The sequence below is a fragment of the Ovis aries genome, chromosome 3 (genome assembly GCF_016772045.2).
Source record: "Ovis aries strain OAR_USU_Benz2616 breed Rambouillet chromosome 3, ARS-UI_Ramb_v3.0, whole genome shotgun sequence".
NCBI lineage: Eukaryota > Metazoa > Chordata > Mammalia > Artiodactyla > Bovidae > Ovis > Ovis aries.
Genome location: NC_056056.1, coordinates 69,741,519 through 69,768,236, shown reverse-complemented (window position 1 = coordinate 69,768,236; position 26,718 = coordinate 69,741,519). Strand labels below are relative to the sequence as shown.

The window sequence follows — 26,718 nt, the reverse complement described above, 5'->3', positions numbered from 1 at the left end:
AGGAAAGGCAAACAAAGGAATAAATAGATAAATAGAATAAATGTATAAAAAATATAATAGATTTTTTAACAAATTAAAATTATAAAAAAGAGACAAAAAACGGAAGAAAGAAAAAAGGAAAACAACACAGAACTGCAAAAGCCCAATGCAGAGGCAGAGGTTTACAGCAACAACAAAAAGTGTGACTGAATATACACATATTCATATACATCCATAAGCAAAATAAAAACAGTCCAGCAAAAATAGAGCACTAGATCAACTGGTGAACAAAGGAAACCAAAATTATATCTACCAGAACAAAACTAACTAAAGCACAAACTGGAAAACAAAACTAAAGCAAGATGCCAATTGGGAAATAAAGCAATGAAAATAAAGCTAACAAAATGTTGAGAAGAAAAGAAAGAATAGATATGCAAATTTAAATAGAGGTAGAGGAAGATTTATATACATTAAAGATTAACTGCAAGGGGAAAAGAACCATAGGAAAGGCAAACAAAGGAATAAATGTAGAAAAAATACAATAGGTTTAACAAAATTATAAATTAAAATTATAAAAAAAGAGAAAAGGAAAAAAAGAAATGGAAGAAGAAAGAAAAATGAAAAAAACAAACAAACAGGAAAACTCCACAGAACTGCAAAAGCCCAACACAGAGGCAGAGGTTTATAACAACAAGAAAAAGTGTGACCGAATATACACATATACATATATACCCATAAGCAAAATCGAAACAGTCCAACAAAAATAAAGTACAATAGATTGACCTGGCAAACAAAGGAAACCAAAAATTATATCTATCAGAACAAAACTAACTAAAACACAAACTGGAAAACAAAACTGGAGCACAGTGCAAATTGGGGAATAAAACAAGAAAAAACTTACAAATATGTTGAGAGGAAAGGAAAGAAAGAAAAGAAAGAGAATAGATATGCAAAGTTAAATAGAGGTAGATAAAGATTTATATACATTAAAGATTAACTGCAAGGGGAAAAGCATAGTAGGAAAAGCAAACAAAGGAATAAATGTAGAAAAAATAATAATAGGTTTAAAAAGTTAAAATTATAAAAAGAGAAATAAAAAGGAAAACTCCACAGAATTGCAAACCCAAGGTAGAGGCAGAGGTTTATAACAGCAGTAAAAAATATGATTGAAAAAAAAAAAAAGAAAGCTCAAAAGCTTAATTAGATTTCATAGTGCCAATAAAACCGACAACTACAACAGGGCGGGGGGAGGAGGAAGGGGAAAAAAATAATCCAAAAGAATCTACAGAGCAAGTCAAGACATAATAATAATAAATGTTTTTCTTGAGTCACTGCTATCAGAGTCCTTTCCCTTGCTGGGAGTCACAGTCCACTTCACCTCCCTAGAATGCCCTCCAACACTGCTGATCTCTGGACCTGCTGTGCGGACAGCTCAGATTCTAATCTGGTCCTACTCCTATGGTGTTCTTGCCTCCAATGTCCACAGCTATCAAAAATAGTGTGTTTTCTTTTGTGGGAGCTCTCAATGACCTTTTATATATTCCATAGACACAGAGTGCCTAGTTGATCATATGGAAGATTTTGGATCTTCTTGCTTAGTCACACTGCCCCTGGGTTTCAATTGTGGTTTTATTTCCACCTCTGCATATGGGTCATCCACTGGGGTTTGCTCCTGAGGCTCCCCTGGAGGACTTGGGTTTGCCCCTGTGAGGGCCAGGTGTGGAGGTGGTGCAGCTGCTTGGGTCACAGGGGTTCTGGCAGCACCAGGTACTCAGGGAGTTGGCAACTAGGGCAACAGGAAATATAGTGCTCTAGAAGCAAACAGCCGGAGAAGGCGATGGCACCCCACTCCAGTACTCTTGCCTGGAAAATCCCATGGAGGAGGAGCCTGGTAGGCTGCAGTCCCTGGAGTCGCTACGAGTCGGACACAACTGAGCGACTTCACTTTCACTTTTCACTTTCATGCATTGGAGAAGGAAATGGCAACCCACTCCACTGTTCTTGCCTGGAGAATCCCAGGGACGGGGGAGCCTGGTGGACTGCCGTCTATGGGGTCACACAGAGTCGGAGATGACTGAAGCGACTTGGCAGCAGCAGCAGCAGCAGCAGCAGAAAGAAACAGCAACCAGTATTGGCCAATATGCTCCAGTATTCTTCCTTGGAGAACCCCCGCTCCCTGACAAAGTTCCCTCGAAGGCCGCAGTCTACAGGGTTGCAAAGAGTCTGACACTACTGAAGAGACCCTACATACATAGACGTAAGACTTTTTTGCCTGCGGCAGCTCTGCCCCAGTGAGAGCTGAGTGTGAAGGTAGTGCAGCTGCTTGGCTTACAGGGACCCTGGCTGCACCAGGTGTGCAGGGACAGGGACTGCTTCCACCACAGGAGTTTGGGCCCTATCAGAGTCTTTTTCTAGCCTCTTGTAGCTGGCGATCAGCAGGCCTCTTTAGCTAGTCTTTCTCCATAGCTCTACCCATTCAGGCAATTAGAGGGCTCCCTTGCCTGGGGTCCTTCTCTGTTGTTCAGTGTGTCAGGCACATAGAGAGGCCCCCCTGGCTGGAGTCCTACTCTGTAGATCGGTGCAGCACTTAAAGGGGCACCCTGGGTGGGGTCCTTCTCTGTAGTTCAGTGTGTCAGGAGTTTGATGGGCCAGCCTCTCTATTGTTCAGCTGCTGATGCTGGTGTGTGGGGAGAGAGAGGCTATGGTGATGGCTCCACCCCTTACACCTGACTCAGCAGTATCATCTTGCTTCCAGGGCTACCCGGCTTTCTCCACGGGCATTTCCCACCACAATCTCCTCCCTCACCTCCCCTTGATCCATTTCTCTGCAGTCAACAGCAGCCCTCGCCTTGGGATTGCTCCACACTCCCCAACTCCAGCTCCCAGCCGCTGTGCCTTCCAGGGGACCCTTGTCCCTGTCCGGGGTATGTATGGCTGCACCAAGGACCCTCTGATTCTCATTCCATTTAGGCTGCCACAGATCAGCTGTTTCGCTCTCAGCCTTAAATGTTTCTCCTCTGACTCAGACAATTGCCCCATGTGAGGATCGGACCCCTGCTTCAGTTCCCCCACCCACTGAGGGTGGGTCCAGTCCTACTAACACTCCTGTTTTCCCCCTAGTTCCTTTGTCCTACTGAGTTTTGCGTGGTTCTGTATATTCTTTTCCTCTGGTTAGGTACTCCTGTCCGCTCTCAGCTGGTGTTCTGCATATACTTCTGTGTCTGAAGGTGTATTCTTGATGTATCCATGGAGAGAGGTGTACTCCACGTTCACCTACTCCTCCGCCATCTTATTCTCCCAAGACTTTTTTTTTTAATAGAAGGCTTCAAACCTACCCAAAAGTAGAATAATGAAGCCCCAAGTACCCACCTAGTATGTAGGCTTTTAATAAACAATGCCAAGTTTTTCTCTATGAAAGTTTACTGATATATGCTCCCCTCTAGATGAGATTTATATTCATTTTTGTACAGTTGAATTTTATAGCTGCTGCATCCAGTGTTATATGTCTCAATATATCTTTTAAAATAAGAATAACCTGGCGGTTGGAGAAGGAAATGGCAACCCACTCCAGTATTCTTGCCTAGGGAATCCTGTGGACGGAGGAGCCTGGTGGGCTGCTGTCTGTGGGGTCGCAGAGAGTCGGACACGCCTGAAGCAACTTAGCAGCAGCAGCGATTTGGTGGTAGGGATGGAAAGTGATGGGAAAAATAAGGCATAGTAACTTTTGTTGCCTAGGACAATAGTTTTAATCTAGCACAGAAATGCTGGTCAACTCAGCATAGCTTCCTGGTTCAGTATGCTTGGAGGGATACTGAGAGAACATCCAGGATCTGTGTAGAAAAGTGTTAGGACTGACGAACAATGTCAACTACAGGGAAAGTGGGGAGAATTGTTGGCATTTGCATTACGTGGTTTTTTGATTCTGCTTTTGCTTATAAGCACAGCAGCATGCTTTTGTAGGATTCTTTTGCTTAGTAGCCATAAAAACCCATTTGATTTATTAAAAGGTGATGAGACATTCCTCTTTACCTATAGACTCCCCAGTGTATGCCCAACTCCTCCTAGTCTTCTCTGTTCATGGGGATTCCCTAACGCTTGCTATTAAACTGACAAATGTCCTTAAAAATACTATGCTCTTTTGAAAACAATCCCATGATGTTGGGATATATGTAAAAAGGATGTGCTGCACCATCATTAGGGGATCAATTGCAGGGGCTGTGTGAGAAGTAGGAAAGGATGGCACGTGTCTAGGCATGCAGTGTTACCTAGCTCCAAGCAGGAGCATGGATGTGTTGAAGTCTGTGGTGTGGTTTGTGGTCATGGAACAGAGACGGAGCTAACTGACCCACACTGTCTCGAACTCCAAACCTTAAATTTTAAACTCCATGTTCATCTTTACTGAGCTAACCAATCAACAACTAACCAATAACAAAAATAAATTTAAAAAACAACATAAAATATGTCAGGTATTTGAGAACTGCCTTTTCATGAACCAATGGATTTAAGTCTGGAAGGCATCCTGGAGATCATTTAGACCAGGCATTGGAAAACTACATCCCATGGGCCAAATACAGCCCACTGCCTGTTTTTGTAATTAAGAGTTGTACTGTAATTACAGCCAGGTCCATCTGTTTACATATTGTCTGTGCCTGCTTTTGCACTACAGGAGCAGAGCTAAATAGTTATGACAGACTATACCAACCACAAATCGTCAAGTATTTACTATCTGGCCCTTCATAGAAAAAGTTTTCCAACCTCTGATTTAAACCAACATTTTCATTTTAGAGATGTGGAGATTGGGAATGAAATAGGTTGAGTAACTTGAGAGAACAGCTGGGAGAATTTCCCAAATTCCCAATGTCAGGATCCAGAGCTGTCATGACTTTGGTAAGAGAGAGCAGTTTTACATCTTCTGGAAGCCCCATTTTACCTTCTTAGGGTATCACTCCCTCCTCCACTGCCTTTCAGGTTTACGATAATGAAGACAATGAAAACTCTCCTCAAACAACACCTCACACGTCCCTTCATCATTGCATTTATCATCCTGAATTGTCATCGTTTGCTTCTCCCACTAGACTGAGTCCACTGGGGGCAGGGATCATGCTGCATTTGTCTCTGTAGCCAGATCTCACAACAGATATCTAATAACTGTGTGCTCAGGGCTTTTCATGTTGCCACTTCATCTTCTTCCATGGCTGTTTTAAGATAAACTTCAACTATTGGAAGATAAAATGCAAACATTATGATCTATAATTTTCCCTTCCTGACCAAGGATCCCCTCCATCACTGAGAAATCAATTGGAGGTGTTCAGAGCCAAATACTGTTGATAGAAGGTAAATATCTCAAATATTTTTCAAATAAAGGCCCTAAACCTCAGAGCTAACCTTGACCTATATTCCTGACAAATGGAAAAGGGCCTGATGTAGACCAAGAGCAATAAGGATGGAAGAGATGAAAGACCATTAGACTCAATGGGACATTATGGTTGACTGTGCATGGATGTTGAGCATCTAGAACTCTAGATTCTGTCAAATTCAGAATGAAGAGGAAGAGCACATGGATGAGAGAGGTATGGGTGGGAAGGGGATACAGGGCATAAGTCGAGGTGGGTGTGGTGCAGTCAAGTGTGGAGACTGAATAGACAGTAGATTATATGAATCTGGAGCTTTTGCGCTAAATCTAGGATGAACTCATTCAAAGAGTAGATGGAGATTAGGAGAGGAGAGGATTAAGAGCAGAAACCCAGAGATCACCAAGTAAGGACTGAACAAAGTAAGAGAAACGCCCACTGAGAAGGATCCCCTGGAGAGGTAGAAGGAAGACAAAGGATGATGTTCCAGAAGCCAAGATGGAGAGGATAAATGCCAACTGAAAATATTTTGAGGGGGAAAAAAATATGATGCTTTGGATTTGGAGGTCTCCGATAACCCTTTGTCTATCCAACCAATCCATTCACATGTAGGCGACTGGAAATATTTTGGAAGTAAAGGAAAACTTTTCTTACGCCAGTCACTACAAGTGTAAAGCTGGTAGGAAAGATGATTTGCTTTTACACAGATTTGCTCCACAAATACCTTTTCTACAGTCTGTTTATCAACTGAGGATTTATACCAATTAGCTCAGGCTTTTAATGAGTTCCAATAAAAACCTGCTTGTGCTATTCAGATGATATTCCTCTTAGACAATAAATGTATGATTTATTATCATCTGATACTTTATGCTGGTTTGAGTACTTTAGGCCTAAAATAAATAAAAGCTTCTCAATGCATAAAATCATGTCCAAATGGGAGCTGTCTTGAGCTAGAATATCTAAAGTATTTTTTAAATGTTAAAAAACAATGCTTTCTTAGTGTGTGTGTTTGTATTAGTTGCTCAGTCGTGTCCCACTCTTTGCGACCTCATAAACTGCAGCATGCCAGGCCTCCCTGTCCATCACCAGCTCCCAGAGTTTACCCAAACTCACGTCCATCGAGTCGGTGATGCCATCCAGCCATCTCATCCTCGGTCGTCCCCTTCTCCTCCTGCCCCCAATCCCTCCCAGCATCGGTCTTTTCCAATGAGTCAACTCTTCTCATGAGGTGGCCAAAGTACTGGAGCTTCAGCTTTAGCATCATTCCTTCCAAAGAACACCCAGGACCAATCTCCTTTAGAATGGACTGGTTGGATCTCCTTACAGTCCAAGGAACTCTTCATTGAGTCTTCTCCAACACCACAGTTTGCTCAGTCGTGTCCAACTCTTTGCAGCCCCATGGACTCGAGCCTGCCAGGCTCCTCTGTCCATGAATTCTCCAGGCAAGATTACTGAAGTGGGTTGCCATTCCCTTCTCCACTTAGTGTATGGTAATAGTCAATAAGTATTTGTTGAATCAATGTATAAATAAATAGTGTATTTTCTTATGATTCTTCACCTACATATTGTGGTAATTTTAAAACAAGTCCACAAATTCTTTGACATTCCTCTCACTAAAAGTGGGACCTGATACCCCTCTACCCTGAAGAGAGACCAGCTTTAGTGACTGGATTCTAGTAGAATGCAGTGGAGCTTACCCTGAGAGTCTTCCAAGATTGGGTTAGAATAAACAATTCTCTTGCGCCTGGCTGGCTCGTTCTCTTGGATGCTGTGCCTTTGGACCCCTGAAGCTGACAGATGTGTAAGAAATGTAGCTACCCTGAAGCACCATGCTGGGAAGGGCACACAGGCATGGAGAGAGATGCCTGAGGAGCCTCAGCTGTGCCAAACCCCAGGTGACTGAGTTCTCCCAGGATGCCACGCCACACCTCTGAGTGGCTAAGCCATCCAGCTATTCCAGACCTCGGGCTTCAAGCCGCCCTCTACAACACGCATGGCCGAAGTGAGTTCTCCCTGCTAAGTTCCATCCACACTGTAGACTTGTAAGCAGGATATTCTTTTAAGTCTCTAGGCTTGAGGGTAGCAACTATACTAATAAGTGCTGTGTATCCGACTCTTTGCAACCCTATTAACTGTAGCCCAGCAGGGGGATTATTCAGGCAAGAATACTGGAGTGGGTTGCCATTTCCTCCTCCAGGGAGTCTTCCTGAACCTAGGGGTCAAATCTGTGTCCCTTGTGTCTCCTGCACTGCGGCAGAGTCAGTACTGCTGACCCATCGATGAAGCCACTGTAGTAATGGGAACATTCCCTAATTAGAACATTGGCTATACGTTGCCATGCGATTATCATTGCTTGATCACCATGGAGAACATTATGAGCCTTCAGCACATTCCTTTTCTGGCTAATTCTCTCTGTGGAGAAGACCTACTACTCCAGCAGCCATTGGCTAGAAAGGCCTTCACTTCCTTTGCTGCTGCTAAGTCTCTTCAGTCGTGTCCGACTCTGTGTGACCCCATAGACGGCAGCCCACCAGGCTCCCCTGTCCCTGAGATTCTCTAGGCAAGAACGCTGGAGTGGGTTGCCATTTCCTTCTCCAATGCATGAAAGTTAAAAGTGAAAGTCAAGTCTAGGAAATCTTTCACCTTCCAAAATTGGAACAAATCACCTCTTTCTCAAAGCAAACTGCCTTAAGGTGGGGTTTGTAAACACGGGACAGTAAGTGGTAGGTTTTTCTTGTCTCCACCCTAGAAACAAGGACTTACTAGAATATGCTTCAGTATAGTCCAAGTGAAGAGAGAGTGTCCTCAGGAACAAAGGAACTGTAAAGAAAACCACAGTCTCATTAACCTGTGTGAGGCAATGAGGTATTAAGTGAAAAGCAGTGGATGGTACAGAGTTCTTTAAAAGATGATCAATATTGCCATTTCAGTGTTTTCTAGGGAAGAAGGTTTATCATATGTCTCCTAGGCCAAAATACACCTAAACTGGAGAAAGAACAATCTATTGTAATTCTGTTTCATTAATGTGCTTCCCCAAATGGAAAATTTGTATAGATAAGATGATATATTTGACAAATAGAGCACCCAATATAAATGAAAACATGGTATTACATTTTTATAAATTGATCTATGAATTTGGTTACTATGCACTTGTTACCCTGAACTTGATCATTTCAGAGAAAGCTTTTAAGATCAATTTCCTAGACCACTGAAGACCACTGGCGTCTCCACCAATGTAATGATGCCTCACAGGAGTCTACAGGAAGCTAGCTACTGTCTTTGATGTAAGTTTAGCTGTAGCAGGAAATAGTGTGTGAAGAGAAGAGGCTCCCAAACGTGAGTCCTCACCTGGCTGACTGCCAGAATAAATAGTGCTTTCTAGACCCAGTGTCAAGGAGTCTGGTTTCTTTCACAGTGGGACCCATCTTCTGGCTTTAGCTTCATGGTTATAATTTCTGAGACCTCAGAAACTTTTAATGCTATTCAAATGCAAACATCCCACTCTGAGTTTGGATTTATATGCCTAGTTTGGATAGCCTCATCTAAAAGTCACTTTGAAAACTAAATATGACAGCTGCTTACTATGTATGTTGCTTTCAGTTCAAAAGAAAGTGAAGTGTGAAGTTGCTCAGTTGTGTCTGACTCTTTGCGACCCCATGGACTATAGCCCACCAGGATTCTCTGTCCATGGGATTCTCTAGGCAAGCATACTGGAGTGGGTTGCCATTTTCTACTCTAGGGCATCTTCCTGATCCAGGGATCGAACCTGGGTCTCTCACATTACAGGCAGATTTTTTTACCATCTGAGCCACCAGGGAAGCCCCTCAGTTCAAAAGAGGGAGATGTAATTAATTAAACTGCATTCTGATTCTAATACCAGACATTCTCTAATCTCCATCAGCACCACTTTCCCTGGAGGTGGAGGACCGCAGTGCCAGAACCCCCTCCAACCTCCCCACCCCCCACAGTCCCAATTGCAAGGCCTGGGTCAGGAGGGCAGCTGTGGAGAAGGCTGCCCTGTAGATACATGTTTTTATGACCTCAGAATGATGTGTGTCTCACTGTAATGGAAAACATATCTAGCAAAGTCAGTTGTAAAGTAAAACTCTGTAAATAAATCTCCACACCCCCTTCCAATGATTTCCTTCATAAAAATCAAGGGAACAGCATCAAGGAGAAAAAGAAAAAAAACACAACCCTCACAGCTTTGTGTGTTTATATTAATACTTCACTTTGTTCCCAACACAACTCGAAGTGATTTGTGAGGCTATGTAAAACTGTAATAAGAGAGTGCACATTTACAAGTGAGAAAGGATTAAAAACAAGGGTGGGGACGGAAAACAGAGCCAGCAACAAAGCTTTTAAAAATGTCTGAAATAATGGGCTCTGCGCTGGGTGGGTCACAGTTTGGCTCTAAACTATCAGCCTATCAGCCAATGGCATTGCCCCAACAACTCAATTTGCTTGTGAGCATTTTGGGGGAGTGGAGAGATCAGGGTGAGGGGTGGCAGGGGGGATACAGGCGAGTCTGGCCAACTCCCTTCTAATTTGGCTGCATGTAGGAGTAGATTTGAACACATCCGGAATAGAAAACATCCTAGACTGTGTGTCCTTAAAGCACTCCTCCTCGACTGTTGTCCGGAGGCAAGATGCTTGTAAATATCGGAAGGCACTGAATTCAGAGAAGAGGCAAGCTCGGCTTGCCAAGAACAGAACCTTAACGTTGTGTGAAGCTCTTGGGTCTCTCTTCTTCTCCATAATCTGACAGCTCTAGAGACTGATCTGTTCTTGCCATCTTCATTTCTTCACTTCCCCCTCACTCCTAAGTCCACTCTCATCAGGATTTTACACCACCACGTGACTGAAGCTGATCTTGGAGAGGTCTGCAAGGTATCCTTCAGTTCATCTTTCACTTGGGTCTCAGGAGCATTTGGAAGTTGACATCTCTCTCCTTAAAAATATTCTGTATACTTAGCTTTCCTAATGTTGCAGGAAGTGGAACCCTTTCACGGTCCAAGAGTGGGCTCTTGTCTAACACTTGGAAATGAACTGTCCGAGGAGACACATGTGCTGACAAAGCAAAAGACTTTATTGGAAAGGGGCATCTGGGCAGAGAACAAAAGGTAAGGGAAGCCAGGAGTCCTGCTCAGCCACCTAGCTCAGAACTTATGGTAAAGTAGTTTGCAGGTTGCCTCTGGCCAGTCTTCTTGCTTGGCCCAACAACTCAATTTGCTTGTGAGCATTTTGGGGGAGTGGAGAGGTCAGCGTGAGGGGTGGCAGGGGGGATACAGGCGAGTCTGGCCAACTCCCTTCTAATTTGGCTGCATGTAGGAGTAGATTTGATTGGTCTGACTCAGGGTCCTTCCTGATGGCATCCACATATCTCAGCCAAGATGGGTTCTAGTGTGAAGGATTCTGGGAATTTGGGAGGATATATTATGGGCTGGCATCCTCCTCCACCACCACGTTCCTTATTGGGACCTCCTATCAGGAGACAGTTCATGCAAGTGGTTACCATCGTGCCTGGCCAAGGCAGGAGGTTTCGGTCAACAGTTCCCTAACACTAACACCACACTTCATGGTCATCTCCCTCTTCTTTGGTACCTCTTTCTACCTGTCCTCTATCGGCTTCTGATGGGCCACTTGGCCCGTCAATGTTGGTTTTCCTTGGGATTCTGTTCTAGTGGTAAGAAGAACTCCAGATCAGAGAGTTTACAAAACTTATCATATAGGACAAGGAAAAAATATATATATTTCTAATCTTTTGTACCCCATAGTGTAGAGTTTCATGAAGTTCTTGTTAACAGAATACCAGCAGTGCCTGCATGCTCACTCAGTTTTGTCCAGCTCTTTGTGATCCCATAGACTGTAGCCCACCAGACTCCTCTCTTCATGAGATTTCCCAGGAAAGAATACTGGAGTGGGTTGCCATGCCCTCATCCAGAAGGATCCTCCCAACTCAGGGATCAAATCCACATTTAAGTCTCCTGCATTGACAGGTAGACTCTTTACCACTGAGCCCCCTGGAAAGCCTCTAGCACTACACTAACACAGGAACCACTAGCCACGTGTGGCTGTTGAGCACTTCAATGTGGCATGTTTGAATTGAGATGAATCGTAAACGCAAAATAGATTTCAAAGACTTGACATAAAAAGTATGTAAAATGGCTTGTTAATTTATTACTTATATAGATTATATCTCTTTATTTTGGATATACTGGACTAGATAAAACATTGCTAAAATTAGTTCCACCTATTTAATTTTACTTTTAACGTGGATCCTAGAACATGTTTAATTATACATGAGGCTCACATTACAAGGCTGTTGGACAATGCTACCTTGTAGAATTTTAACAAGTTCTGCATCTGTTAGCAAGTTTCATTCAGCATTCCTGATTGTGTGCATGAATATATACATATATGTGTGTGTCTAAATTCTCCTTTGAATCAGAATCTTCCAGGTTCCCTCATTAATTAATGTATTGAATAGAAATCTTTGACACATCATATTGTATTTGCATGAGAATCACAGTTTTAACAGCTTATACTTTAGCAGCCAATTCTATGGAGTTGCTCCAACAGGCCCATTCAGATCTGTTCTTCTAGCCCTTCAGTGGTTTTGTGAGGAGTTAATTCCCTATATTAAACTCCATGTAAACTGGCTAAGGTGGTTTTCATTACCTGCTATTTCATTACCTGACTGATATAATAGCTAAAGGTTATTAAGTGCTTCTGTTGCCGTTTGTTCTTTAGTTGCTGCCATGTCCGACTCTTTTGTGACCCCATGGGTTATAGCCCCGCCAGGGTTCGCTGTCCATGGGATTTTCCAAGTAAGAATACTGGAATGGGTTGCCATTTCCTCCTCCAGGGCATCTTCCCAACCTAGGAATCAAACCCGAGTCTCCCGCATTGCAGGTGGTTTTTGACCAGTGAGTCACCAGGGAAGAGTATTCTCTAGATAGTCTTTCAAACGATTTACACAGATTCTCGTTTAACCTTCATAACAATTCTCTGAGGCAGGCTACATACTCTCCTTTTCACAGATGAGGCACTAAGAGTTTAAGAAACCTACCCAGGATGACCAGTTGGGAAATGGTAGCTGGATTCACATCCAAGCAGAGTGATCCCAAAGTCCACTCCATCGCCACCATGCTCCAGCAGTGATTTTCTTGCCACTAAGTGAAACAGATGAGCACGCCTGTCACTCTGTGGACCTGGAGACTGTGGTGTGGCAGAGAGGCTAGAGGTTTCAGTCATGCCTTCACTTTTGCCTTCTCCACATCTAGGCCCTTGATTCAGCTGGCTGGTTCTCAGGGTCCTGGGCATAGCTCATGTTGGGTCGTTCTTGCAGACTCTCCCCAAAATGAGGAGGTTGAGTGACATGCCGTTTCCCACTGAAGCTGAGAAGCAGCTCCACCAAGAACAAGAGTTTTTACTAGCGGAGCTGCACTGAAGTGTGTGCCTTGGAGGCTCACAGTTTGCCAAGCAGGCTGTCCATCATCTTTAGCAAAGGCAGAGAACAATAAAATAACTGCTTTTAAGGGCCTGCTGGGTGTCAGACATTGCCTTAGGCAATTTATATACATTCTCTTTAATCCTTTCACTAACAGTGAAGTGGTATTATCCTATTTTAAAGATGAAGAATCTGGTCTCAGCTTAATTATGGATATCCTAGGATTCCCCTGATAATCACTGAACTCTTCACTAATACCTAACAGAAACTCTAGACATTATATCAAAATGCCTTCAAAATGCTTGTATTGATAATAAATATGTATTATTTGTCCACAAGTAACTGAACAGTGAAACTTGCTAAATAAGGAGAGTAGCAAAAATATTATATGCTGTCTTTCCATTATTAATGTTTATTTGAAAGCTTGAAATGAGCAGACAACTCAATATTTTCCAGCATGCATCACGTTAGCTTTTAATTCATAGCTGTCTTTTCCTACTGTCTGCTTTCTTGCTATGGTCTACATTTTATACTGGTGCTGCAGAGATATGTGAAAGGATTATGCTGCCCCACTTTAGTCCTAGGAAATATAACTGTTCTGAATTATTAATAGTATTGGCTTTCAAATGCTTTATTGATCATTTCACCTCTTTGTTTCAGAGAAGGATATTTGTTAGATGGGATTTTTTTTTTTCCCCACCACCCCAGAAGCTTACTATGTTTTGCGGGAAACACTAACTGGCTTTAGTTGAAGAACAGATGGTCCTATGTTGATTTCCACCTCTACCTGTGATGGAGTCTCCCTCCATGCCATGCTCCTGTATTCTTGCTCAGTGATAGGTTAATAGGGAAGTTTTCAAACAGTGCTCTTCAGAGCCCTTAGGATTTCCCAGCGGTGCCTGAGGTGCAGTTGGTGGGAAAAAAAGGCCTGGGGTGAGGGGTGGGGTTCTGCACCCCCCACTGCAACTGTTCCCTTTTTCAGAGAAGCACTTCACTCCTGCTATAAGCATTAAGCTTTGGGGCAAGATTATGTTGGGAGGATTCTTTTTTTAAAGAAGCATAAAATTTTAAAAATTAATACGGCACATAAATAGTGGGTGTCAATACATACTTGGGATATGAACAAAAATGTCTAAGGATGATCACAGTATGCATGAGCATATACAACCAACCGTGGGCTGAATCTGACTAATGTGGTGGCATGTCACGTGACTGGGTTTGCAGGATGGACTTGGCCCTCCTGTGGTGTTCAAATAGTAACTGACTTCACTCAGAGTTCAGTTCAGTGAACTCTGAGTGAAGTTCAGTGACTATGTTTATTTACATAGTGAGTAAACTCACAGTCACAAGAAATACAATAAAATTTAGGGACTGGCAAAAATACATGGACAGACTGCACGAGTAAACTTTGTTCACAGGCTTATATTCAGGTGGCTCAGATGGTAAAGTGTCTGCCCGCAATGTGGGAGACCCAGATTTGATCCCTGGGTTGGGAACATCCCCTGGAGAAGGAAATGGCAACCCACTCCAGTACTCTTGCCTGGAAAATTCTATGGACGGAGGAACCTGGTAGGTTAGAGTCCATAGGGTCGCAAAGAGTCGGACACGACTGAGCAACTTCACTTTCACAGGCCTCTAACTTCCTTTAAGAGACTGAATATTGTCATTATTTGAGTTATATCATAGGGGACGGCCACAGGCAAAATATTTATTCACTTTCTGTAATAAAAGCAACTATGTCTTTACCTTTCAAAGAGTTTTTAAAAAAATACACGAGGGTTTTGTTTTGTGTGAGATAAAAATCAAAGCGTTAACAGGTCATGCTCAGGGTTCCTTTCTGTGTGTGGAGTGCACAGACCCTAGGAATGCCCTTCCTCTCATGCATGGCAGGTGCAGACCTGGGGAGGGCAGGAAGGTGACAGAGACTCAGTGCATTCAGTAAATACAGATGGAGGGCCCACTCTCATTGGGCATCCTGCTAGAGGGTGGGGCTCCTCTCTTCCTAGAATTTGTATTTTAATGTGGAGGAGGCAGGTAGTGAATACATAAACAACCATATAAACATAGCGATTATAGAATGTGCCAATTCCCATGATGCTCACAACAGCATGGGAGTGGGGCCCGTTTCAGCTACAGACCATCAAAGAAAGGTCTCTGGGAGGGCAGACGCCTAAGTGCATTTTAGAAGGCCACAGCTCGCCTCTTGGCTGGCTGCCAAGGCCATAAATATGTGGCACTTACTGTACTTGATGGCTAAGTGTGTGCCATCTGCACCCACGAATTAGAGACAAGGCTGTGGAAGCCTGGAGGGGACTGAGAGTTGGTGACTCTCTGAACAGGAATAGAAAAACACAGCATTTTTAATTTATTAAATGAATAGATTTTTCCTTGGTCATTTAATATTTATTAGCATTGTGTTTTATTAATTTCTTTTTAATACAAAGATGGCCTGCAGAACACTTAAATGTAATATGTACAAGATCATTGTCCTTTGCTGTTTCATAAAAAACTGTTTTCACAACTGTGTATGGTTGTCATCAACTACGCAAGAAAGTGTATCCATAATAAAATTCCTTCTATTATTTCCTCATAATTGTTAAAGACAACATGATTTTGGGAAGAGAATTAAACTTCACAAAAATCAGTTTCATTTTCAAAATCTCTACATAAGGCACTTACTTGTATTAGAGTGAAGAGAGAACATGGTTTTCAAGTAACATGACTTTTATCAATAGAATTTTCCAGTTTACATCCTTTGTTTTCTTTTTGTTTTGTTTTTTAAAGCCTGCCAGTGGATCATGTTGCTTAAATAAAAATATCTGAAAGATATATGCACACAAAGCCAACTCAGATTTACAGCAGAAATAACAGACTTCAGTCTCTTTCAAGCAAGTATAACTCACCCAGCCATCCAACCATCCATTCAGTATTTATGGAGTCTACAAAACTGATAGGTAAAATATGCTGGAATTAGAGCATGTATTAGCATATTATGATCTTGCTGGCCTCTTGGCTGGATGCGCTGTTCATAATTCAGTTTTTCCCTCTAGCAATTCTCTGAAAGGCATGTAAATAGCCAAAATATAGCTAAAAAAAAAAAGTGACAGTGTGAGTTGCTCGATTGTGTCCAGCTCTTTACGACCCCATGGGCTGTTGCCCACCAGGCTCCTCTGTCCATGGAATTCTCCAGGCAAGAATGCTGGAGTGGGCTGCCATTCCCTTCTCCAGGGGATCTTCCCGACCGAGGGATCGAATCTGCATCTCCTGCATTGCAGGCAGATTCATTACCATCTGAGCCACCAAAATGTGGCTAGAGCGACTAAAATAAAGAGCAATTTGAAATTATCCTGTCAATGTGTTAAACATTGACAGAATGAATTTAAAAACACATGGGGTGGTTAACCTAGGCATTCCAAAGAAAAGGAAAAAACTATTATATCACCAAGGAAGTTCAGTAAGGTATCTGATTACAACATGAGAGATCACTAGTTTCTATATGTACCAGTTTAAAAATATGATAATTAAAAAGCATCTTGTTCAAAACAGCAAGAAAACAGTACATATCTAAGTATAAACTTACCAAGAAATATACAGGATATGAATTGAAGCAAACAAAATTTTAATGAGGAACATAAACACTTGAACAAAAGTAGACAAAACAGTAATTTTTTTATACAGGAATCTTGAAGTTTAATAATTTTTCAAAGTAATGCAAAAGCATCAGTCAAGAGAGCGTGTTTTATAAAAGACATAATTTGGTTTAATTTACTATAATTGGTTTCCAAGTGTGTTTTTAAAAGCAGTCGACAGAGATTTCTTTTTTGTCTTGCTTTATGAGAAATAAGGGCTTCCCTGATAGTTCAGTTGGCAAAGAATTTGACTGCAATGCAGGAGACTCCAGTTTGATTCCTGGATTGGGAAGATCCCCTGGAGAAGGGAAAGTCTACCCACTCCAGTATTCTGGCCTAGAGAATTCCATGGGTCCATGGGGTCACAAAGAGTCATTATAGTTAACACTGTATCATGAAGATTTTGGGGGATTCCCTGGTGGCTCAGAGTAAAGATTCTGCCTGCAATATGGGAGACTTGAGAAACATTGATCAGCAGATTGCATCTTTGAAAGAGAAGGTCAAATCACCAGTTCTTTGTGAAAATAAATAAAAATTATTCAGTTATTGACTTTGCTTGCTTTATTCATAAATACTCATGAAAAGTAAAGTCAATATTGAATCATTTTAATACATATAACTTTTAAAAATTATTTTTCATTTTATATTAGACTATAGTTGATTTAGACTATAGTTGATTAACAGTATTAGTTTCAGGTATACAGCAAAATGATTCAGTTATACATATAAATGTATCTATTCTTTTCAAATTCTTTCCCCATTTAGGTTATTACAGAATACTGAGCAGAGTTCCCTGTACTACACAGTAAATCCTTGTTGGTTATCTTTTTTAAATGTAGCAGTGTTTATATGTCAGTCCCAGACTCCTTATTTATCCCTCCCTCCAACATTCCCCCTTTGGTAATCATAAATCATTCTGTAAGTCTGTGAGTCTGTTTCTGTTTTGTAAATAAGTTCATTTGTATCTTTTTTTTTTTTTTAGATTCCACATGTAAGCAACATCATATGATATCTGTCTTTCACTTAGAATAACAGTCTCTAGGTCCATCCATGTCTGGTGGCTCAACTGGTAAAGAATCCACTTGGAATATGGGAGACCTACAGAAGGGAATGGCTACCCACTCCAGTACTCTGGCCTGGAGAATTCCATGGACTCTATAGTCCATGGGGTCACAAAGAGTTGGACAGAACTGAGGGACTTCACTTTCCCCTACCTATGAATGAGTTCCATTCTGAGAGTGCATTTCTAAGTCCAATTTGTTCGGAAGTCCAACAAAGACAGCCTAGGTACCCAACTAACACAATCGGCTATATAGTACTGTACTGTAATGGGTTTATAATAATTTTCACACAAATAATACATATAAAATAAATACAAATTTTTTTTAAATCTTAACAGTACAGCACCTTGAGAAGTACAGTAATACGGTACAAGAGCTGGCATCCAGGGGCTGGCATCAAGTGAACAGGCAAGAAGAGTTACTGACTGGAGGAGAGAGAGGAGGTGGGAGATGGTAGAGCTAAAGGGTCATCAGCAATAGAAGATGGAGGGCAAGCTGCAGTGTCACTCACGCCTGCCGCTGATGGCACAGGTTCTGGCTCCTTGCTGGATTCAATTCTATATGTCCCCTTGAAGAAAGAGCCAGTGATGTCTGGGTAGTAGCTCTCCTCTTCTGCCATGGATGATATGACAGCACTGGACTGCATCCTCAGTCTCTCTGCTTCTTCAGTGACTTCTTCCTTGTGCCTCTCTTTGTCCCTTCTCTGTCCATCAGGTCTTCATTAGGAAGCTCCTCGTGTGGCCCAGCAAAAGTACTGTAAAGTACACAAAAGCAAAGCCACTTGTGGAGGACGCACACGCATGACATTGTACACTGCTCATCTGTCAGTGGACGTTTACGGCTGCTTGACATTTAGGGTGGCTTGGCTATTGTAGACAACACTGTGCAATGAACACAGGTGCATGTATCCTTTCAAACCATTATTTTCTCTGGATATATGCCCAAGAGTGGGACTGATGTGTCATATGGCTTCCCTGGTGGCTCAGACGGTAAAGAATCCGCCTACAATGTGGAAGACGTGGGTTTGATTCCTGGGTTGGGAAGATCCTCTGGAGGAGGGCATGGCAACCCACTCCAGTATTCTTGCCTGGAGAATCCCATGGACAGAGGAGCCTGGTGGGCTACAGTCCATGGGGTCCCAAAGAGTCGGACAAGACTGAGTGACTAAGCACAGCATGGTAGCTCTACTTTTACTTTTTTAAGGAACCTCCATACTGTTCTCCATAGAGGCTGTACCAGTTTACATTCCCATCAACAGTGCAGGAGGGTTCCCTTTTCTTTAGACCCTCTCCAGCATTTACTGTTTGTAGACATTTTGATGATGGCCATTCTGACTGGTATAAGATAATCTCATTGTAATTTTGATTTGCCTCTCTCTAATAACTAGAAATGTTGAACATCTTTTCATATGCCTCTTGGCCATCTGTATGTCCTCTCTTGAGAAAATTTAGGTCTTCTGAGCATTTTTTTTGATTGGGTTGTTTTTTGCCTCCAAAGAACCAGCTTTTAGCTCCATTGATTTTTTTCTGTTGTTTTGTCTCTATTTCACTTATTTCTGCTCTGATTTTTATGTTTTCTTTCCTTCTATTAACTTTGGGTTTTGTTTGTTCTTATTCCTCTAATTGCTTTAGATATAAGGTTGGGTTGAGGAAAGAACCCCTTTTTAAATATCTATATATGCATCCCAGTATCTAGAATATACCTTTCATGCAGTGTTATTTATTGAAATGAATTAATGGGTACTGTTGGATTATGTGGTTCCTTTTCACATTAAAGGGGATTAGAAAACGATGACATCCCAATCTCATCCTCATTAATTATATAAAAATTTGTGACTGGTTATTTTTCGGCTAGAAAAACACCTCTGCCATTTACAGATCTGAGCCACCCCTATCAAGGGTAAGAGCAGCACGTAAAGAGCACATCTTTCCAAGGGATAAATGGCTGGAACACTCCTAGGTGAGTAGGCAGGTCAGGCAACATGGATGGCATATGTGGAGCCATGGCATAGAGGGCCCCTCCACTTCTCTCTCTCTCATACACACACACACACACACACTCTGGTTCCAGTTTCTCTCTTATTCTCCCTTGAGTCCATTCAAATACAGCTTTCACTCCACCAAAACTGTTCTCATCAAGGTCATCAGTGACCTGCATGTTGCTAAACACAGTAGTCAACTCTCAGTTCTCACTTTACTTAACCTGCCAGAATCATTGCCCAGATTGACCTTCCCTCTTCCCTGAGGGCTTCACTTGACTCCCAGGACACGCTTGCTTTCCCAGTCTTCGTCCTGCCTCACTGGATGCTTTCTTTTCCTTTGCTGGTTCTTCTTCTTGAGCTCTTAACTTTGGGATGCCCTATGGCATAGCTTGTGGGCCTCTTTCTTTTTCTGTCTGCATTCCTTTTCTTGGTGATCTCATCCATTCTTATGGCTTTCAGTGCTGTCTATCTGCAGACAAATTCAAATTTTATCTCTGCAGCCAAATTCAGGGTCCAGCTGCCTACCCAGCATTTTATTCAGATGTTTAATAGACATCTCAGATTTAACATTCCAAAACGGAACTTCTCACCTTTCCCCCAAATCTGCCCTTCTCACAGACTCTCCATTTCAGTCCATGACAATCCTATTCTAGTAGCTTTTAAGCGTCATCCTTCAGTCTTTTTCTTGTATCCACCTTCAGTGTGTCAGCAAATCTATTGACTGTACCTTCACAGTCAGTATATCCAGATTCTGACCCCTTGTCAACACTAACACGGCTCCTACTCTGAGCAAGTTACTTAACTCTTCTGTGTCTCTTTCCTTATCAATAACTTAATAGGGAAAATGGACTACAGCTTATAGAGTTAATGTGTGGGTTAAAGGATTCAACACAGTGCTAAGCAAACAGGCAGTGCCTCATTACTGTTAGCTTTTTATTATTACTGGCCTTTCTGTTCTAGAGGATTTCAAGGAAATTTGGGAAAATTGAAGCCATCAACCCTTTTCATAAAAACTAAACTTTATTTTTCAACACGTGCAATTTTGATTTTTAAGATTTCAATTAAATAAGTTGAAGAAAATGTGTTACTGTGGTGATGGCTTATCTTCTGAAAAAGAAGTAAACATTCACCTTACCCAGAAAAACAGTCACAGTAAGAACCAAAAAGAGGGTTCCAACAAACTGCTATTTGTAAAATAAATAAGATACAAGGATTTAATCTACAGGACAGGGAGCAGAGCCAATACTTTATAACTTTAAATGGAGTTTAGTCTATAAAAATATTGAATCACTGTGTTGTACACCTGAAACTACTATTGTAAATCAACTGTACTCCAATAGTAATTGAAGAGTTAAGTAGCAAAAGGGCAAGCTTCGCTGGTGGCTCAGTGGTAAAGAATCCACCTGCCAGTGCGGGAGACACAGGTTCAACCCCTGGTCCAGGAGGATCCGACACGCTGCGGAGCAACTAGGCTTGTGTGCTCCAGCTATTGAGCCAGTGCTCTAGAGCCAGCACTGCTGAAGCCACGCATCCTAGAGCCCACCTCTGCAACGAGAGGAGCCACCGCAGTGAGAAGCAAGCACACCGCATCTAGAGAGCAGCCCCCTCTCCCTGCAACTGGAAAAAAGCCAGCAGCAATGAAAACCCAGTACAGCCAAAAAGATAAAAATAAACAAACAGCATAGGGCAATCTGAATCACTGGCACTTGAATTCGTCTCCAGCCTGTTAAGAGTAATTTTCAGCTAATCAGACAACTGTAGCTTAGAAAATATTTTTAATTCAAGGTTATTCAGATTGTTACATATGATACTGCATAGCTATACACACCACCAGTTTCACAACCTCAAAGACCTTTGGGGATATGAAAGTGAAAGTGAAGTTGCTCAGTCGTGTCCAACTCTTTGCGACTCCATGGACTGTAGCCTACCAGGCTCCTCAGTCCATGGAATTTTCCAGGCAAGATTACTGGAGTGGGTTGCCATTTCCTTCTCCAGCGGATCTTCCCAACCCAGGGATTGAACCCGAGTCTCCCACACGGCAGGCAGATGCTTTACCGTCTGAGCCAGGAAACTTAATGTTTCTACAACAACTGGAATCACAGCTATCATCTGTACAAAAATGCTTATTATTAACCTGTAGTCCCACTTAATTTTCATCCCAACTAATTATTAATAGGTAGAAAGATTCTTGAATATCCTTAAAATATCTAATGTGTCAGCAATATTACAGTAATCTTATTTTATATGAAGCATCTCAGGTAAGTACCCAAATGTATACATTAAACAAACAATATCACTACTAAATTAAGATAAAATATTGTACCATATAAGCAAAGAAAATTTCAGAACATTTGTCTCTTTAATGCAGTTACTTTGCTAATATGTGATATGAAATGGTTTTTGAATAGATGTTCATCTAATTGTGTTCAAATATTTACAGAAAAATCACATTTTTTATTCCCTCCGTCATCCTGCATATATATATATATATATATTCAACATGGTTTAAGAAAGATGTTCATCTAATTTGTTCAAATATTTACAGAAAAATCACATTCATTTTTTATTCTCTCTCTCATCCTGCATATATCATCTACCATGTCCTGGGTGATAAGAAAAACCCATGGTGAATTGTTTTATTCTTTATAAAAAATATTTTTATGTTGTTGCATATAACAGCTAAGTAATAATGACCTTGGATATTTTAAAAGGAGGGAAATTACTCCACAATGAAATCATCAGGAGTTGACTATGCTTAATTGGTCATTAGTTCTTCTTTACCCATATTTGATTATATGTTAAACTATGATATTTTGATATAAAATTTATATTGTGTATATAATTATACATATATATATGTATATGTGAGAGACCCAGGTTCCATCCCTGGGTTGGGAAGATCCTATGGAGGAGGGATGGCTACCCGTATTCTTACTAGGAGAATTCTAAGGACAAAGGAGCCAAGCGGGCTACAGTCCATGGGGTCACAAAGAGTCAGACATGACTGAACAACTTTGAGAGAGAGATGTCATGTATATCTTTTATATTACATGCAAAAGTTGCTTATTATCACAGTCATTGTGAGATCATTTCAGCTAGTCCATATACACTAAAATGCTAATTTTTATTTATTTATTTTTTGTAGGAAGTCCTGGCTGAGCAATGTTGGAAGTCCTAGTTCTCGCATTGACCGCACGAACTTCTCCAATGAAAAAACCATCTCTAAACTTGAATACTCTAGTTTTAATATTCGATACTAATAGAAAAATTAAAATTGTAATGCTTATACTGTACAATAGAATAGACTGTATTCTTAAGTCTGCATACTAGAGTGACAGTAGCAGAATAGGATAAAAAAAGAAACTTTCTGTTCCGAAAGCTGCAACATTACGTTACTCAAAATGGTTGACAATGAAACAGTTTTACTCAACAATGTTTTTAACCAGCCAAATTTAGCATTCTAAAATTTTAAATGTCATTACAAATTATTTAATATGAACATTTTATTTAAACTTGTCTCATGGAATCTTTAATTCTAATGAATATTATGACACACATGTTATTTGGCTGGACATAAAATAACCACTTAAAAATTATTTTGGGGTATTATCTGAATTGAGTTCTAAAACCTCTGAATAATAATTTGTTAAAGTTGAGTACTTTGTTTAACAACAGCAAAATAACCAATAGTTTGATATAAATGTATATGATGATCAGCATAGCCTTAAAATCAATAAAGAGTTAACTTTAAAAACTGGTTGAATGAGAACATGATTCAGTACTTCTATCGGAGCTGCTTAATGTTTTCTAGGAACCATATTCTTCTGTATGGTGAACAGAGGAGTGAAGAAATGACAGTGGTAGTATATAGCAAGCAGCAAGGTTTATTATATTTGCAACTACCCATAATGGATATCCTATGAACCAGAAAAGGGACTGAGAGTCTAAATAAGTCACACTGTTCCCCAAATTTGGGGACTTCCCAGGTGGCACTAGTGGTAAGAACCCACCTGCCAATGCAGGAGACTTTAAGAAATGTGGGTTTGATCCCTGAGTTGGGAAGATCCCCTGGAGGAGGGAGGGCATGCAACCCACTCCAGTATTCTTACCTGGAGAGTCCTGTGGACAGAGGAGCCTGGTGGGCCACAGTCCATAGGGTCACACAGAGTCAGACACCACTAAAGCGATTTAGCACAGCACATCCCCGAAATTTGGCCTGTCATCTGGGGATTCTCACATACAGATAATAATTAAGCCACATAATATTTTAAGGGAAAGTTTTATTTCTACACCACAGAATTATACTCTGGAGAAATGGAGAGCTTTAACTCAAATAGTGGGGAATTTCAAATGTTGTAGGTACAATATATACTTACCTAGGGGCTTCCCTAGTGGCTCAGATGGTGAAGAATCTGCCTGCAGTATGGGAGACCTGGTTCAATCCCTGGGTAAGGAAGATCCCCTGGAGAAGAGCATGGCTACCCACTCTAGTATTCTTGGAGAATCCCACAGCCAGAGCAGCCTGACAGGCTACAGCCCATGGGGTCACAGAGTCTGACGTGGCTGAGCAATTAACACACATATTCACATATTCCTTCAGTGATGTCCAAATTTTTTTAACAATGGAATCCATTAAACCAATTTACATGGAATTTAATACATAAAGCAAGTGGAAAAGGGCAACCATTATGACTGAAAATGGGGTTCTGTGGAGCCCTGAAGGCTTGGTCTCACTTTGCCTCCTGGATCTTGTCCCCTGCAATTGTCCAATAATTTCAAATGCCTTGGGAATACAGACTAGAAGCCGTCGTTCTATCTATGGCGCAAAACTCCACTGCTACACTCCATGGCACAGAGAAAGAATTCAGGCCTCTCTTCTCTATCCGCTGCAAGGTTATAGTTAAGGAGATGAAGCATGGGCTGCCTTTGTTCACTCACGATGATTAATCTGATGATAATACTGATATCAAATGTACATAAGAGAACATGGCATTAGAGAATGACAAATTTTTTTTAATTTTTATTTTTACTTTATTTTGCTTTACAATACTGTATTGGTTTTGCCATTCATTGACATGAATCAGCCACGGGTGTACATGAGTTCCCAATCCTGAACACCCCTCCCACCTCCCACCCCATATCATCTCTCTGGATCATCCCCATGCACCAGCCCCAAGCATCCTGTATCCTGTATCGAACATAGACTGGCGATTCGTTTCTTACCTGATAGTATACATGTTTCAATGCCATTCTCCCAAATCATCCCACCCTCTCCCTCTCCCACAGAGTCTAAAAGTCCGTTCTATACATCTGTGTCTTTTAAACTTTCCAAATACCCTTAAAGGAATAAGGAGCTTTCCTATTGTTTTAATATCCTCATCAGGTAGAGAAGACTCTGTTGTGTTATTCACTTGGGTTTTGCTCTCCTACTTCCCTACTCCTAGTTCAAGTTGAGTTCCTTTGTCTCAAGAAGGGTTTTGGTGCCAGATCCCCTGAAGACAACTTTTCTTCCAAGGTTTCATTTTAAAGGGGGCATTATGTTGTAAGTTGAGGAAAAAGACAAACACTACCCCTTTAGTGGGTACAAGAGAAACAGAAGTGGCAAAAGCAAAGGGGGCAAGGAGATGGTCCAAGACTTTAAAGGCAATGGATTTCCCAAGAGATGGAGACCTTCCCCTTTCTCCCCAATAGCACCTCTGGGGATGGCCAAAATAGAGAAGGGAATAGCTATGGTCCACCCAGAGAAGCTGGATGCAAGGCGCAGGGGCTCCCAGCCCTAGCAAGATTGCTACCCCACAGGTGCTGCAAGACATCCTGGCTACAAGTGAACATGGTGGCCTGGACAGCAGTCATGGAACTGGTATGGACAAGAGACCAGAGAAGTCTTTCCTCAACGTTCTGTTTACTTTAGACTATTACATGAGCCTTTTGAGGATGAAAGATTCAACTTCCCACCTCCCAGCCAGGATGGGGCTTGAAGCAGGCTCAATTTGACTTAGAGAAAGTAAAACAGACATTTCTTACAGTCAAGTTGAAAATAAAATCTGTATCTCTTTACACATAGAAAGGCTAAATGCTTTTAGAAAAATGCAATCTCAGAAGTGACCCCAATATGTCACTCTTTATTACCCTGATTTCCTTTGGTAGTTCCCTTCCCTGCTCTCTTCATAAGAAAATCACCCTCTGCTAGCACAATCTTCTGACTGCACAAAGTGAATCACATTAGTCAAGGCTGCTTAATGATTAATACAGAACTAAGTTCTATTACTGGATGAAAAATGTTGTAGATAATGATTAAAAATGGGTGGCTATGAGTGGATAGAAAGAGAAAAAAGGTAAAGCAATTTTAAAAATGTGTTATCGAGACCAGACAGCACACTGAAGTTAATATGGCAAATTTCTAACTGAACTTACACAGGGGGTTTTAAATTTACATATCATATTTTATCTTAATATATGATGTTACATAATTTATCATATTAAACATATATTTTGTTTAATAACAAACCTTGATAGCTTTAATTTTTCCAAAATTAGGCATTTAAAAAAAAGAATAAAACAACTAAGCAAAAGATGGGTTTCTACTCCAATGACTGTCAGCAGGGAGTCTCTACACTCCACACACCCACACCCTCCTCAAGAAGCTACACACTGGAATTAGGGGAATATGATTTGTTAAAGCAGGTAACTATGTTTCATATTTATATAAAAATGCCTTTTTAAAAAGCTAACCTGAGAAGTAAAGCTCTTGACTGGAAACTGAAAAGTGAAAGTCGAACAGTCCTGTCCGACTCTTTGCAACCCCATGAACTATACAGGCCATTGACTTCTCCAGGCCAGAATACTAGAGGGGGTAGCCTTTCCCTTCTCCAGGGGATCTTCCCAACCCAGGGATGGAACCCAGGTCTCCCTCATTGCAGGCAGACTCTTGGCCAGCTGAGCTACCAGGGAAGATGCAAAAGATGGATCCTTTAGCAGGCTGCGTGCATAGAAGCAATAAGGGTGTGGTAGAAACGGGAGATTCTTCTATTAGGAAAGCTGTGGCCTTCTAAGTTTGAGAAAAAGCAATTCAAGTTTCACCAAAGACTGGGAATCTCTGGGTAAAGGGGAGTTCCTTGCAGCCTGAAGAAGGCTTGTGCTTCAGAAGTAGGCACAAAGAGCAGAGAAGCACTGAAGGGGGAAACTAAGCCATGGGGGTGGATATGGCAACAACCCTCAGTAGTTGGACTTTGCTGGAAGGTGGTCACCATTGTTACAATGAAAC

General features: G+C 41.4%; 1 protein-coding gene and 1 long non-coding RNA gene across 8 annotated transcripts in view; one reads left to right on the top strand and one right to left on the bottom strand.

Moving 5' to 3' along the window:
* Window positions 1–23,211, top strand: part of ACYP2 (acylphosphatase 2) — a 186,080-nt gene extending 162,869 nt beyond the window's left edge. For 5 of the 7 annotated variants that reach the window (XM_027966830.3, XM_015094385.3, XM_027966828.2 and 2 more), the window contains one exon: window positions 22,600–23,211. In XM_027966830.3, the coding sequence (XP_027822631.1) occupies window positions 22,600–22,714 (115 nt within the window). In that variant the 3' untranslated portion in view covers window positions 22,715–23,211. Of the gene's footprint in view, window positions 1–2,734; window positions 2,904–22,599 lie in introns of all 7 variants that reach the window. The other 2 variants (XR_009599834.1, XR_009599833.1) reach the window with 2 other exon arrangements.
* Window positions 341–26,718, bottom strand: part of LOC132659406 (uncharacterized) — a 45,885-nt gene continuing 19,507 nt past the window's right edge. Inside the window, exon 2 of the long non-coding RNA XR_009599835.1 lies at window positions 341–18,227. This is a non-coding gene — a long non-coding RNA (uncharacterized LOC132659406). The remainder of the gene's footprint in view (window positions 18,228–26,718) is intronic.